The 12,849-nt window shown below is 48.2% G+C and overlaps 5 protein-coding genes across 5 annotated transcripts; 1 reads left to right on the forward strand and 4 right to left on the reverse strand.

The window, feature by feature from the left end:
* Positions 1-1,309: 1,309 nt before the first annotated feature.
* Positions 1,310-3,251, reverse strand: F5891DRAFT_1252112 (uncharacterized protein; the record flags this gene model as incomplete). Its single annotated transcript, XM_041369910.1, has 3 exons — positions 1,310-2,017; positions 2,069-2,213; positions 2,271-3,251. The coding sequence occupies 3 exons, from the start codon at positions 3,249-3,251 to the stop codon at positions 1,602-1,604; spliced, it is 1,542 nt and encodes a 513-aa protein (XP_041220932.1). The 3' UTR covers positions 1,310-1,601.
* An 890-nt stretch (positions 3,252-4,141) lies between these two features.
* Positions 4,142-5,980, reverse strand: F5891DRAFT_1194245 (uncharacterized protein; the record flags this gene model as incomplete). Its single annotated transcript, XM_041367898.1, has 3 exons — positions 4,142-4,542; positions 4,594-4,738; positions 4,799-5,980. The coding sequence occupies 3 exons, from the start codon at positions 5,978-5,980 to the stop codon at positions 4,142-4,144; spliced, it is 1,728 nt and encodes a 575-aa protein (XP_041220933.1).
* A 924-nt stretch (positions 5,981-6,904) lies between these two features.
* F5891DRAFT_1130642 (uncharacterized protein) lies at positions 6,905-8,230 on the reverse strand (the record flags this gene model as incomplete). Its single annotated transcript, XM_041364556.1, has 5 exons — positions 6,905-6,964; positions 7,074-7,523; positions 7,589-7,648; positions 7,701-8,056; positions 8,137-8,230. The coding sequence occupies 5 exons, from the start codon at positions 8,228-8,230 to the stop codon at positions 6,905-6,907; spliced, it is 1,020 nt and encodes a 339-aa protein (XP_041220934.1).
* A 340-nt stretch (positions 8,231-8,570) lies between these two features.
* On the reverse strand, positions 8,571-9,643 carry F5891DRAFT_1059050 (AIG2-like family-domain-containing protein). The gene has a single exon (XM_041362816.1). It carries the CDS (start codon positions 9,494-9,496, stop codon positions 9,029-9,031), a length of 468 nt encoding a protein of 155 aa, XP_041220935.1. The 5' UTR covers positions 9,497-9,643; the 3' UTR covers positions 8,571-9,028.
* Positions 9,644-9,762: 119 nt separating this feature from the next.
* On the forward strand, positions 9,763-12,618 carry F5891DRAFT_1059052 (OPT oligopeptide transporter protein-domain-containing protein). The gene is made up of 12 exons (XM_041362817.1): positions 9,763-9,873; positions 9,935-9,998; positions 10,054-10,142; positions 10,198-10,309; positions 10,361-10,528; positions 10,578-10,850; positions 10,901-11,009; positions 11,057-11,097; positions 11,147-11,556; positions 11,605-11,745; positions 11,795-12,003; positions 12,059-12,618. Exons 1-12 carry the CDS (start codon positions 9,848-9,850, stop codon positions 12,448-12,450), a joined length of 2,034 nt encoding a protein of 677 aa, XP_041220936.1. The 5' UTR covers positions 9,763-9,847; the 3' UTR covers positions 12,451-12,618.
* The last annotated feature ends 231 nt before the right edge of the window (positions 12,619-12,849 follow it).

Raw genomic sequence — 12,849 nt, forward strand, 5'->3', positions numbered from 1 at the left:
GTCCATATTTCGCATGAACCGGCTACCATAACGACGCCCGAGACTACACCGACACCTCAGGACTCCGACTGTTGAAGGATCAAAATCTGAGAACGCCGAGAATGCGCGGCGAGCGGATCTCAGAATGCACAGGTTGTGCAGAGGGGTGATGCAGTTCGATGGGAAGATAGATAGTGGACATCTCGTTTCAGGGGGCGTGCAGGATGATAGATTGATGCAAATACAATAGAGCACTGGGAGAAAACAAAGTCTGACGCTCATTGTGTAGTCGATGGCAAACTGATGGCCATATAATTTCCGAAATGAATATCAGCAGCGTCTCTGCCTCGCTTCCTTCCTCTGAGGGCTCGAGCCTGGGAGCGTAGCGAATGCGAGAATATGGTAAGGGCCTGGGGTGACTGATGCAAACTCAACGTACTAGTGGACGTTTTCAATGGGTGGGAGAAGTGGTATAGACTAGGAAAGTGCTTGCCTATAATACAACCCCATGAACGAGTATGATTCGGAGTCGATGTCCTCATTTATATCACTGTTAGAGTTTTGTACATACTTGAGAAATGAAACAAGTGAAATGGCACAACTTACTTCCCTGGAGTCCGGACAGTCAACGTACGGTACACCTCAACGCTTCGCCTTCCTCCCATGTCGCAAGTCCTCTGTCCAGGACAGTACTCCAGGGATCAGTCGCCGAGTGATCACTGATGTGTACTTGCTTGATCTCCTTTGTCGGTGAAACCCCGATAGAAACTGATGCAAAATGCACCATACTAAATCCTTCACAGTTAGCGCCATATCCAAACCAACCCGAGACAATCTTACCGTAGCATTCGACTGTGGCTGCGTGCAGCCTGTTGTATTTTCCAGTCTGTTCAACTTGTCCTGAAGTCAAAAATAGGTGCTCCTAACAAGCACTGAGACTTTCAATTGTGTATCAGAGACTCGGAATGATCAAAGTCGTGAAAATAAGTTCGAGGAACAAGGCAAGAACGTGTGAACAAATTTTGTGATAGTCAGGGCAGACACTCCTGGCGGCGGGCTATGATACCAGGACAACAAAGTTTCCTAATTGCAACATCGCAGGTAAGTAGAGGTTTGAAGTAGCTCCAATTGTAAATGCTGTGCGGTCAGTGTTGAAATATTCAGCAAACAATTGACTTCAAGATTGGCCACAAACATTTCGGCAGCGTACAGACTCGTACTTTGTCAATTCGGCTATCAGGCTGGCGCTGCCATCTCGTTCTCGGTACGCGATCAATCGTGATGCGGAAAAGAAAATTTTGACAATGAATATTTGAATGCTTGGCTGCAGCTTCCTCACGACTGAAGCTGGTCATTGATCATGTCTGACACAGGGTCTACGATCCAAAAGACTTCACTCTGAAGTAATATATATCTAAATAGCTCCAATTGAATTGTACTACATATACAGTGCGTGAGGGGTAAACAGGGCGACTGGAGAAAGCAATGATTAATGAATTGTCGTACTACTACTAATCAGAAGTGATATGACTGCGTCATTCCTGTCGGGACCGGCAGCACGACCTGATACAGCAGATGGAAAAAAAAACGCAAGCAAGTCCCGCCAGACGATGTACAGGAATTCATACATCCTGAGAGTTACGGCTGAGCGTTTGCCGCACTATCTCCATATCTAATGCAATACGCGGACTGAATAAAATTTGCCGCGACCAATATCGATCATGTATTGTGATGGCTGAACAAAGAAATAGTCCGTGAAGTTGGCCCCTCGAATTCGGCCAGGATGATGATATGCGGTCCACGACCTCATTTTCAGAGAGCCCATTGAACAGGAAGATGTAGTCTCGAAGAGGTCGAACTGATTCGTCATTCTTATCAAGACTGAGTTCGAGCACAAGTCGTTCTCGATCTTTTGGATATTCGCACCGTGCAGCGGCGAACAATCTCAGAATATTGTCCCACTTGCGTTGGATATGGCCCACTTCTAGAGCGGCTAGCAGACGCAGACTACGTTTGATGCGGTGCGGTGTCGATGACCCTGGGTACATTGTCAGTGGAAACAATGCGCATATCTATCGAGAAGACTTACCGACAGCTGCCTTTAAAAAAATACAGCTCAACCTATGGTGACTGTGCCAGGAATCACGCTGGCATCGCTTTGAGCAATACCGCACAACTTGACATCCCGCACATTGCCTGAAGCGGATGTCTTCTGCAGTACCATCGCAGCGACACTGGTAGTGTTAAGTTGACGAATCAGCAGGGATGAAGCAATGAAGTCTGTGACTGACCTGTAGAACCCGGCCCATTTTACTCGGTGATGGCCACCATATCGTCTCTGCCTTGGACCTAAGTGTTGCATATGTTCGAATGGTCTGCTCTACACCGGACCAGATATCCAAGAGGTATTTCTCTTCTCTCACGATTGGTCCGAGATTATTAGACCAAGCGTCCACATGTTTACAGACGTAGGATAAGATTTTGTCGTCAAGACTGTATTTGAATAAGGTCCTAAAAAACGCCTCGTTGATCCTACGAGGATCCGTCTCCACTAGCTTTGACTCCTCCAGGGGTCCGGAAGGACTTATATGTACCATTGTTTCGAAGGCGTGTGCGCAAAGAGCTTGATGGAGTGCTGAGGCAGGGTCGTCAGCACATTTAAGGAGAAAGTCGAGGTACGTAAAACTTGGGGCAAGGGCTTGCGCCATGCTCTCTTTGCCCAGAAAAAGAGACTGAAGAACACGGAGAGCCCCAAAAATTTCTTTGACGGACTGCCGGAGGAGGTATGCTTCCCGTATCGCCGCATCGAGCGTGCTCGTCGTTGCGATAATTTTAACACAGTGCGAAAACACTAGGACAAGCAGCTCGAGCTTGAAATTATCGGAAGCTATATCAGGGGTTTTAGCCATCGATCGTAAGCTCTTGACATATTTCAGAGCTGCAGAAGTGACGGCGTCAATACCACCTGACACTTCGAGTAGTATGGTGACAAAGGATTCGTCCTGAATGCATGATGAAACCACCAAGGAGCCGAAAACTCGAAAAGAAGTGATGTGAGCGGGGCCGGGCGACGACGACAAGCACACTACATATTTGTCTTTGGTTTTCAGGGCTAACAACCACAACTCTGCGATCGGGCGATAAAGGGCAGGAGTGGTAAGCAATGTAGTTCCGCCGCGCTTGCCACTAACCATTACAACATGCAGTAGTAAGCTAGCAACAATCCTGATGGCAACCATCTTGTCGACGGGTCGATAGTTGGCTCTGCACATGATGAATTGGTCATGAAAGAAGATAAGCCAGGGAGCGACACGGTTCCAGGCAGGAAATAAGATATTGCTTTTCCGAACCCGCCGAGCCAATACCAGAACCATCGATATAACCCAAAGTTGTAACAATCACGAGAAGTGACTTGTAGACGAGCTCTATATCAGTGGCAACGGCTGGGGTTGACTTTGCAGGAATGCGGTCTGGATCGAGATACATGTAGAGCACTGGCTGCAGTATACATAGTTCGGATGCGGAGCAACGTGGAAGTCGATTGCACAACTTCTCAAAGTCTGCAACCGAACGATTCATGTACACTCTCCGAACCAGTTCCTGAGTGACACATCTGCATCAGTTATGGCGACAACAAATTAAGGATCGATCGCAAAACACTCACTCGCACATCCTGGGGGAGCTGCGACAGTTGCGTCGCTGGGATCATTCTCAGTCACGGTGGTTCATACTAATCGATCCTGATCACTAGCACCCGCTGACTCAGCCTGAGACCGTTGGTAAGACCATTTATAGAAAGTTCGATCCTTCTCTGACATTCAAAAAACATTCGGATGCCTACTCGAGGTTAACGCGAAGTCAAGTTGAGTACATTTTTACATCCTATGATACCAATTAACAACAAAGCCTCCTAATTGCAACATTGCAGGTAAGTGACTCCAATTGCAAATGTTGTGCGGTCAGTGTTGAAATAAGTATGTGCACTATGAGAGAACAATGGATGTACCACTAACAATTATTTTGGATGATCAGTACGTGCTACGACTGCGTCGTCCCTATCGGGGATCGACCGGTCCCTTCAGACCAGATCCACCTGACGCAATACTAGGGAAGATCAATGAACAAGCACAAGCAACACCGGAGCAACAGAAATTCACGCACATTACTGACGCTTACGGCCCAACTTCATCTCCATGTTTAATGCAGTACGTGGGCTGAATAAGATTTGTCGTGAATAATATTGATCGTTTATCGCAATCACCGAACACAAGAATGATCGATGGACCCTTGGTTCTTTCAAGTTCCAGGACGATAAGCTTTCCACGATGTCGTTTTCAGAGAGCCCATTGAACAGGAAGAGATAGTGTCGAAGAGGCCGAACTGATACATCAAGCTTATCTACACCGAGCTCGACCACCAGCCGTTCCTGGTCTGTCGGATATTGTTGTTGCGCAGCGGCGACTAACTTCGGAATGTCGTCGTCCCCTTGGCATGACATCTGTCTGTCTTCTAGGGCAGCTAGAAGGCGGAGACTACGCTTCACGTAGTGCGGTGTCGATGAGCCTGAATAGATTGTGAGTGGAACAATGTCTCTGAAACATCGAAAAGACTTACCGACAGCTGCCTTGAGAAATTTGCAGCTCAACCTATGGTGACTATACCATGAATCACGCTGGCATTGCTTTGAGCAGTACCGCACAACTTGACATCCCGCGCATTGCCTCAGCTGAATGTCTTTTGTAATGCCACTACAATAACACTATTTTGAAAAACAAGTTGAATGATCAGCAGGAACGAAACAACGAGGTTTGTGACCTACTTTTAGAAACCAGCCCTTTTCATTGGACAATGGCCGCCTTATCATTTCCTCCTTAGACCTGAGACTGACATACGATCGTATCGTCCGCTCCATTGCGGACCAATCCTTCCAGAGGTTTTCGTCTTGTCTCGCGATCGGTCCGAGAGTGTTTGACCAGGTGTTCACATGTTTGCAGGTGTAGGTCAAGATTTTGTCGTGAACAAGATAATGGTATAATATCTCGAAAAAATCTGCGCTGATATTATGAAGATTCGCTTCCATCTTCGCGGGTTCGAAGGGAGCCATACGAACCGCTATTTCAAGGGCACGTGCGCGGAGAGCTTCGTGGAACACTGAGACAGGGACGTCGGCACGTTCAAGGAGAAAGAAGAGGTACTGGAAACTCGAGGCGAGGGCTTTCTCGGTGCTCCCTCTGCCAGGGATAAGAGGCTGCAGAATACGGAGAGTTGAGAAAATATGTCTGATGGAGTGTCGGACGATGAATCCTTCCCGTATTGCACCACTTTGCATGCTCGTTCCTGTGATAAATCCAACACAGGTCGAAAACATTGTTACGACTTGAATCAACTCGATCCGGACGGCCTCGGAGGTTATATCAGGGTCCTTCAAATTGGTCACTGATGCTATGGCCTTGACATACTTCAGAGCTGCAGAAGTGAAGGGGCCAATGCCACCTGACACTTCCACTAGTGTGTTCACAAAGGATTCGCTGCGCATGCATTCGCCAACCAAGAAGATGGTGACAAGTCGAAGAGAAGTGATGCGACCGAGGTCATGTAATGGCATTTGAATGTTCAACACATCTTCATCTTTTGTTTCAATCGCTAACATCCACAACTCTGCGATCGGGCGGAAAAGGATGGGTGTAGTGGCGAGTTTTGAGTTCCCGTCAGAGTCGCGGCCAGCAATCAAGCCGTGAAAGAGCATGCTGGCAACAAGCTTGATGGCAGGCGTCCTGTCGATGGGTCTATAGTTGGCCCCGCACATAATGAACTGGTTATGAAAGAAGAGGAGCCAGGGAGCAATACAGTTCCAAGCGGAAAGGAGACATCGTTTCTCCGCATGAACATCGATGTTGCTCAAAGTTGTGACAATCCCGATAAGGGACCACTGGGCGAGCTCAATATCGGTGGTAACGGCTGGAGTTGACTGTGAAGGAACGTGATCTGTGTCGAGGTGCATGTAAAATACAGGCTGCAGTACCCATAAATCAGTTACAGAGCAATCTGTAATTCGATCGCAGAGCTGCTGAAAGTCTGTAACTGAACGGTCCAACACACCCCGGGCCAATGTCTGAGCAATATACCGGTAAGCGGCGATAACAAATCAAAGGTCGATCTCAAAACACTCACAAGTATATCCTGGGGCAGCTGTAATAAAAGCGACTCCGCTGAGATCATCGTCACTTAAAACGGGTGATCACTGCGCACTGTCAAGAGTTGTGGTCTAATCTCCTGTAGGAAATAGAAGAAAGATGACCGTTTCTTCTTATTCAGACTATAACGCGCTTATCATGATATCGATGGGGCCTAGATCTTATCAAGCTTCATCCTGAGAAACATTTGAAGCCGAGTTGTAAGCCAAATGAAGTTCAATTACTTTATAAGATGAATGTTTATGACTCAATATCTTTCAAGCTTGGAGGTGACCATTGACGACACCATGAACTTCTCGCAGCTGCAACGTCGAGACCAAACTGCAACATTAGACAAGTAAGTAAGTATAAGTGTATTGTGCGTGCAGTGCAGAGGTGTGCGTGGGGGTAAACGGAACGAAGGCATGGTCAATGAACATAGCAACGATAGATAATCACTACGTGCTATGACTGCACCGTCCCCGTCCGGGGATGAACAGTCTGAAGGGCCCCGTCATGCGGGTAATGATGTGATTCTGGACTATGCAAATGATATGATGATGTTCCAATCATGATACCCAGGATGATGCCATTAGCAGTCCCGTTGAGCGCGGGAAAGTCGGTAACCCGTTGCCAGCGAATGTGGGTAGGAGATAGTGGGATGAAGCCGCTTGACGTGTATGACAGCTGCGTCCGTCAAGATAGGAGAGTAGCATGGAATACTAATTAGGCATTTGCAAGAGTCGAAAGCCTCATGCACCCTGTGGCGTGGGCTGCTGCATCGGCATTTCTCTTGCCTGACCTTGAATGTCCTGCAAGAAGCGCATGAGATCATAATTCTCTTCTTTATGAAAACCACGATCATGGCAGCCTCATGGGCGCACAATCAAGAAATCGAGATCAGCCAAATTAGAGACTCACCATCCTTGGCCTTTTAACGGGTCTTGGACGGACACCATTCGACCCCGCACGGACACCAGCCACGCCTATCGACATGCTCGCACCATTTACGCTCGGGTTGGGTGGTAACGCAGGACCATCCTCGAGTTCACGCTTCTTTCCTCGCATGCCGCCGAGGGCGGACGTATCTATCCGTTGCGACGCGGCACTGCTCTGCACAGCTGATCGCGGTGCAGCGCTTGTCGGTGTAGTTGTCCGAGTTGATGCTGTAGGAGGCGGTATGGTTACAGCAGGAGCATGAGGCTTTGAATGAATGGGTTGCACTTGTGATGCTGCAGGCGGTTGTTGTGCGGATGGTTGACTTGGATTTGATGGCGCCACTTGTGGCGGGGGGAGTGTGCCGGGTGCGCCGGGTATGCCTCCTGGTACAAGACCTTGGGCTTGAGCACGCGCGAGTTTTTTGAGCTCTTTCTGGGAGCAGCAAAAACATGATATCTAAATATCAAAGCCTGTAGAGATGAGAAAGCCGCACGTACACGTTTTCTCCTGTCTTCCTTTGCCTGTGCAGACTCCACGACCAAAGTACCCACATTCCACTGGTGCAATATCATCAAGATACGAGTATGGTATAGAGAGAGAAGAGCGCACCCCTTTCAGACCTTCTGCACTGACAGTGAACGCTTCCCTTTGTGTCCGTTCATCGAACTCTGTGATTGGTATGCGTTGCTTCGGTGGAACCTGCATCATCGTAGTAAGGTAGTCGTCTTTCTTCATCGAGTGCTTCCCCGGGACGCTCTTTATGAGGAATCGGTAGGAATTCTTTTTCATTTTGTCATCACTGTCTGGAAGCAGGGCGCCCGGTGTGAGTGGTGGTACAGAAGCGTGTGACAATGGCATCTGGGAGGGAATGGATGGGCGGACATGCTTGTCATAAGCGGGATGAAGATTAAAGCGACCAAGAATGTCCTGTGTGCTTGCAAGGAATGTTCGTGGAGGAGGATGTGCTGTAATTTGTGAGATTAGTCGGGTGTGAAAAGTAGTAATCAAACGCTATAAGAATGAAAACAACTAGTGATGCCCGTACCAGCTGGTGGTGGTAGAAATACGAAGTTATAGTCTTGAGTTATCGTTGACGGGCCTGCCACGGCGTTCTGATTTACGTCGTCCTCGACGTCCATGTCGAATAGCGAGGTGAACGAGCGGAGATCAGAATCACACTCTGAAAGCGCGTAGGTCGTAGGCTGCCTAAGTTATCCGAGGCAGCGCCACAGATCAGAAAAGCAGCTTGCTCGCGGATGTCGCCGTAATTACCGACGATGAGCAAAGACTGTTGGTCGCCGTCGTCGTCGATGGCAGGGACAAGGGGATCCGACAAGTTTAAGAGAATATGAATCGGCAAAGATTAGTCAGCAACACGTGGTCACGGTGTTGGCGGGAACGAAGTTTTGAATCGATATTATCACCTTGGGGGCAACAACGTCTATATCTAAGACTAAGTAGAATCTCGCGGGCCTTGTGGACTGCGACATTTGTGGACTAAGGTAAGCCTTATTCTTGTTTACTGCCAGCACATGATACACATACATGGATACTAACTTTCGCAGTAGATTCATGATGACCTCGCTAAACGATACACAGAAATCGGGAGGACTAAAGATATGCGCTTGGAACCGCGCATGAACTGCCATGAAAAACTTGGTGGATACGAGATGGGAGGCATGCAATACGACGCAATGTGCCGCAGCCTCCATAATGTCACGGTCGGGTGCAAGACCATGCGATTCAACGTGTATTCCTGATTAACACTAGTACAGATTTATATGATAAGTGCTGGATACTATCCGTACCTGAACAAACTGGCAGTTGGAGATAATATGACCGATGTTCTGATGGAAGGTCCCGGAGGATTTGTTTGTCAAGAGAACTCGACGACCTTGAGCGCAGATGACAGTGCAGGGACGAGACATCGACATCGATCAACCGGCAAGCACCATTCCACCAAAGCGCTTGAGCCAGGCGTCCAGCCTCTCGGTCTCAAATACGCAAACCCAATCCTCATCTGCTAAAGTCTCTGCTTCCCCCTTCCACACGTATGTGTATGCATCCAACTTGCTTCCATCGGCCATATCCACTACAACTGGGGTTCGTTCGTACGAACTACCCTCGTAATTATCCAATTTCTTCCACTCCGAGGGGCTGGTGGGAAAGATTACATATCCATCAACAGTGCGAGTGTCATTGCTACGGATGAGCGCAGGATAATCACGGCGATGGACGCGGCGCCTTTCGAAACCCGTTATTGTCCCAGGTTTACGCTGAGAGAGGACGTCTCCCGCTTTCGACGAGTCGCCCTTTATTGCCCAGGCCAGGAGAGGGGCGGCCATTAACGTCCCATAGACAAATATTGGTGCAACGGGGCTGTCGGACGCAGTAGTAGGGTCCATCGTCTTGTGAAGAGTGATAGGTGATAGAGATCTAGCGATTTCACCTTCCGCCGTAATACGTTACGGGCGTGGCTAGTAATGCAACATCAATATCAAGTCCACCTACAAATCAGAAAATCATTACCTGGGATAGTGTAAAAGAACAAATTGAATAGTCAGCCCCTTAAGTTTCTGGGCCTGTAGTGATAGTCACATGATGACCGCAATTCTAGTGACAACTTGTCCTAGCTGCACAGGGGTCAATTAGCCAAAATCAGCGATTCCCACACCTTGACCAGTCTTATGACCATTGTGCGGCCGCATTGCTCTTACTAGAGATTACTGAGTCCTGACTATTCAGTGAAAGATACCATGCGTAGTATATGGACCTGGATGAGGTCGGGCCCAATTCAATCTGCTATGGGGTTTTCTTCTAATACTTACTACACGAAACTTCAGTAGGTTGCAGGAACCTCGACATTGTGGAGAGACAGAGCCACGTTCAAACCAGGCCGAATTCACTGTGCGTGGTGCATATCACGAGAGTCCTTTGTGTATCTACATACCGTCTTCAACAGTTCCAAGCAGTCGCTATAGGCCTGCTAATAGGCTGCTTGCTGTGCTTTACGAACTTGTACTTTGGATTGCAGACAGGATGGATTAGCATGTGAGTGTCGCCAAGTAACCCACAAGACAAAATAACTGATACTTTACTCACGAAGGATGTCACTTCAGTCCGCCTTGATTGGTTTCTTGCTGTCTAAGATGCTCCCGACCCCACTTTCTCCACAAGAAATTATTGTAGTGCAGACTACTGCAGTTGCTACTGGCACGGTGGGTCGTATTCCAATCTCCTTCATATTCAGCTAACCACTTCCTTTACAGATGCCATTAGCAGCGGGGTTTGTTGGAATTTTACCTGCGTTAGGTCTACTCGAGGAGGAAAAGGATGGAAGCCCACCAATTCGTCTCTCTTGGCTTGCTGCCGTAGGATGGTCATTCTCAGTCGCATTTTTCGGAGTATTCTTGTCACCTCCCATAAGAAAGCAAGTTGTGCGTATTGTAACTCTTCTTCATTGAAGGCCAGTCTGACGCTGAAAAGATCATCAAAGAGCAACTGGCATTTCCATCTGGCACAGCGACCGCTCAACTAATTTCTGTCCTACATCGAATGCCCCCTCCAGATACTACCTTGCGACGCCGTTCCGGCTATAGGGCGATTGATACAGAAGACTTGGCACAAACTGCGAGCACGGACGAACCTGGCAATCATCAAGAAGCCTCCGCAGAAGACGACTTTGACGAAAGAGGGGTTGTTCAGCGAGAAGGCTGGGAAGATCTGCTAATGAGCTTTCTTGCTTCCGGGGCAATGACTGTATGCAGTGCCTTTTGCTCGCTATATTCAACTCATGTCTATCTTCAAAGCTTGCTGCGTACTTTTTCCCGATTGTCTTCGCGATTCCGCTATTCGGGAAGTACCTAGCCCGAGAATGGCTTTGGTCTTTTACTCCTAGTTTATCATATGTCGGTCAAGGTGTGTGTGTCTTTGTCTAGTCAAGAGTTTACTAAGACTTCACGAAGGCATTATCATGGGTTTCCCAACTACCTTGAGCATGAATCTGGTAAGTCTGATTCTCCACTTACGTAGCCGCCGTTAATTATCCACGTCAGGGCATGCTTGTGGGTTGGGGTATCTTATCACCCCTGTCCAAGTACTTTGGGTGGGCTCCTGGTCCAGTCGGTGACATGTCTACGGGTGCGCGCGGTTGGATCCTATGGGTATCTCTGGCCATTATGTGTGCCGACTCCTTCATTTCTCTCCTTCCGGTTGTCTATGAGTATTGTATCAAAATAGTGGCTTGGTATAGACCAACAAAGCCTGGTGACGATACAGAAACGCACGAAGATCTTGAAGTAGAAACTGCTGACCGACTTGTACCAACGAAGTGGGTTATGTACGGTCTTATAGGCAGCATATGTGTGGGGACAATTTTGGTTTGGATCGTGTTCGGAAATGATGGTATCAAACCATGGGCAACCCTGATTGGTTTCATGATGGGTGGATTACTCAGTATCCTGGGGTACGTTTTTCGACCCGATGGTATATCTCCAACTGATCACTCCACTAGGGTGCGGGCGCTGGGAGAGACTGATTTGAATCCTGTAAGCGGACTGGGGAAGATCTCTCAACTTCTCTTTGCTTGGATACAACCTGGTAACGTGGTTGCAAACATCATTGCCGGAGGTGTCGCAGAAGCTGGCGCTCAACAGTATGGTTCTCCTTCACTATGTTAGATATGCGCTGAAGAGTAACCGCAGAGCTGGAGACCTTATGCAGGACCTCAAGACTGGTCATTTGATACGTGCTTCTCCGAGAGCCCAATTCTATGGCCAACTTATCGGATCATCATTATCAATTATTGTTTCAGCGACTGCCTACACCCTGTACCAACGAGCATATACAATACCCGGACCTTCTTTTCCTGCACCGACTGCGTATGTCTGGCTCAGCCTGGCTCGCCTCCTTCGTGAGGTTATATCGTTGCTGGCTGGTTCGGGCCGCTGATATATTACTTTTGGCAGGTAACGGGCGACTTCCTCAAAATAGCGCCTCTTATATGGTGCTATTTGCAACAATCTTCGGTGTCATTGCAGGTGTCAAAGTCATGGCTGCACAACGCAACCACCCATATACAAAGTGGATCCCTTCCGGGATTGCATTCGCCATTGGCTTTCTCAACACGCCTTCTTTTTCTTTGGCACGTCTGATCGGCGGGATCATCGAATTCGTGTATCACAAGCGCGTTGCAAAATCCGGAGGCGGCGCGGATATCAGATTGATCGTGATTGCAAGTGGCTTTGTGTTGGGCGAAGGAGTGATCAGCGTAATTTCGCTGGTGCTGAAAACATATGGAGTGGGCGTGGTAAGTTGTTGGGGGTGTTCTGGAGGCGTCTGTGCTGGCTGCCCTGCATAGGATCTAGACTAGGTGCGGATGGGCGCAAGGGCGGGCAGTTGTTTTTGTAGCTTTCGTATCACTGCAACGTTCGACATGCTTTGTTTTTTTGGATTTAAGTTTACTTCGGTGCACCAAAAATCATATGCAATGTTGCGATTATTATAATATGATCGACGACGCTTTGAACCAGATTTTCTTGCTCCATGCACAATGCCCGACACATCGAGTATACACAGAACTGGCGGGTGACATATGTACACGCTCCAGGCTGGAAAGCAATTGAAGTCATGCCCAGTTCCTGCATGGCAGTCAGCTATTGCAACTTTGCAAGAGCCTAACGTGACATTCTCGAACGCGGATGATTAAGCACAATCCCAGTGACACAATGCTAGATTCCTCCTATGAAAAAAAACCCTA

The sequence above is a fragment of the Suillus fuscotomentosus genome, assembly GCF_016647785.1.
Source record: "Suillus fuscotomentosus strain FC203 chromosome Unknown F5891scaffold_67, whole genome shotgun sequence".
NCBI classification, from domain to species: Eukaryota; Fungi; Basidiomycota; class Agaricomycetes; order Boletales; family Suillaceae; genus Suillus; species Suillus fuscotomentosus.

What these genes read in the sequence shown, in the direction of transcription:
- F5891DRAFT_1059052 (XM_041362817.1), top strand. Translation starts at nt 9,848, where the DNA reads ATGCGTAGTATATGGACCTGGATGAG. An exon ending in TTTATCATATGTCGGTCAAG is followed by an intron (nt 11,010 to 11,056) that starts GTGTGTGTGTCT and finishes GACTTCACGAAG; the next exon opens with GCATTATCATGGGTTTCCCA. An exon ending in CAGCCTGGCTCGCCTCCTTC is followed by an intron (nt 12,004 to 12,058) that starts GTGAGGTTATAT and finishes TACTTTTGGCAG; the next exon opens with GTAACGGGCGACTTCCTCAA.
- F5891DRAFT_1059050 (XM_041362816.1), bottom strand. Translation starts at nt 9,496, where the DNA reads ATGGACCCTACTACTGCGTCCGACAGCCCCGTTGCACCAATATTTGTC.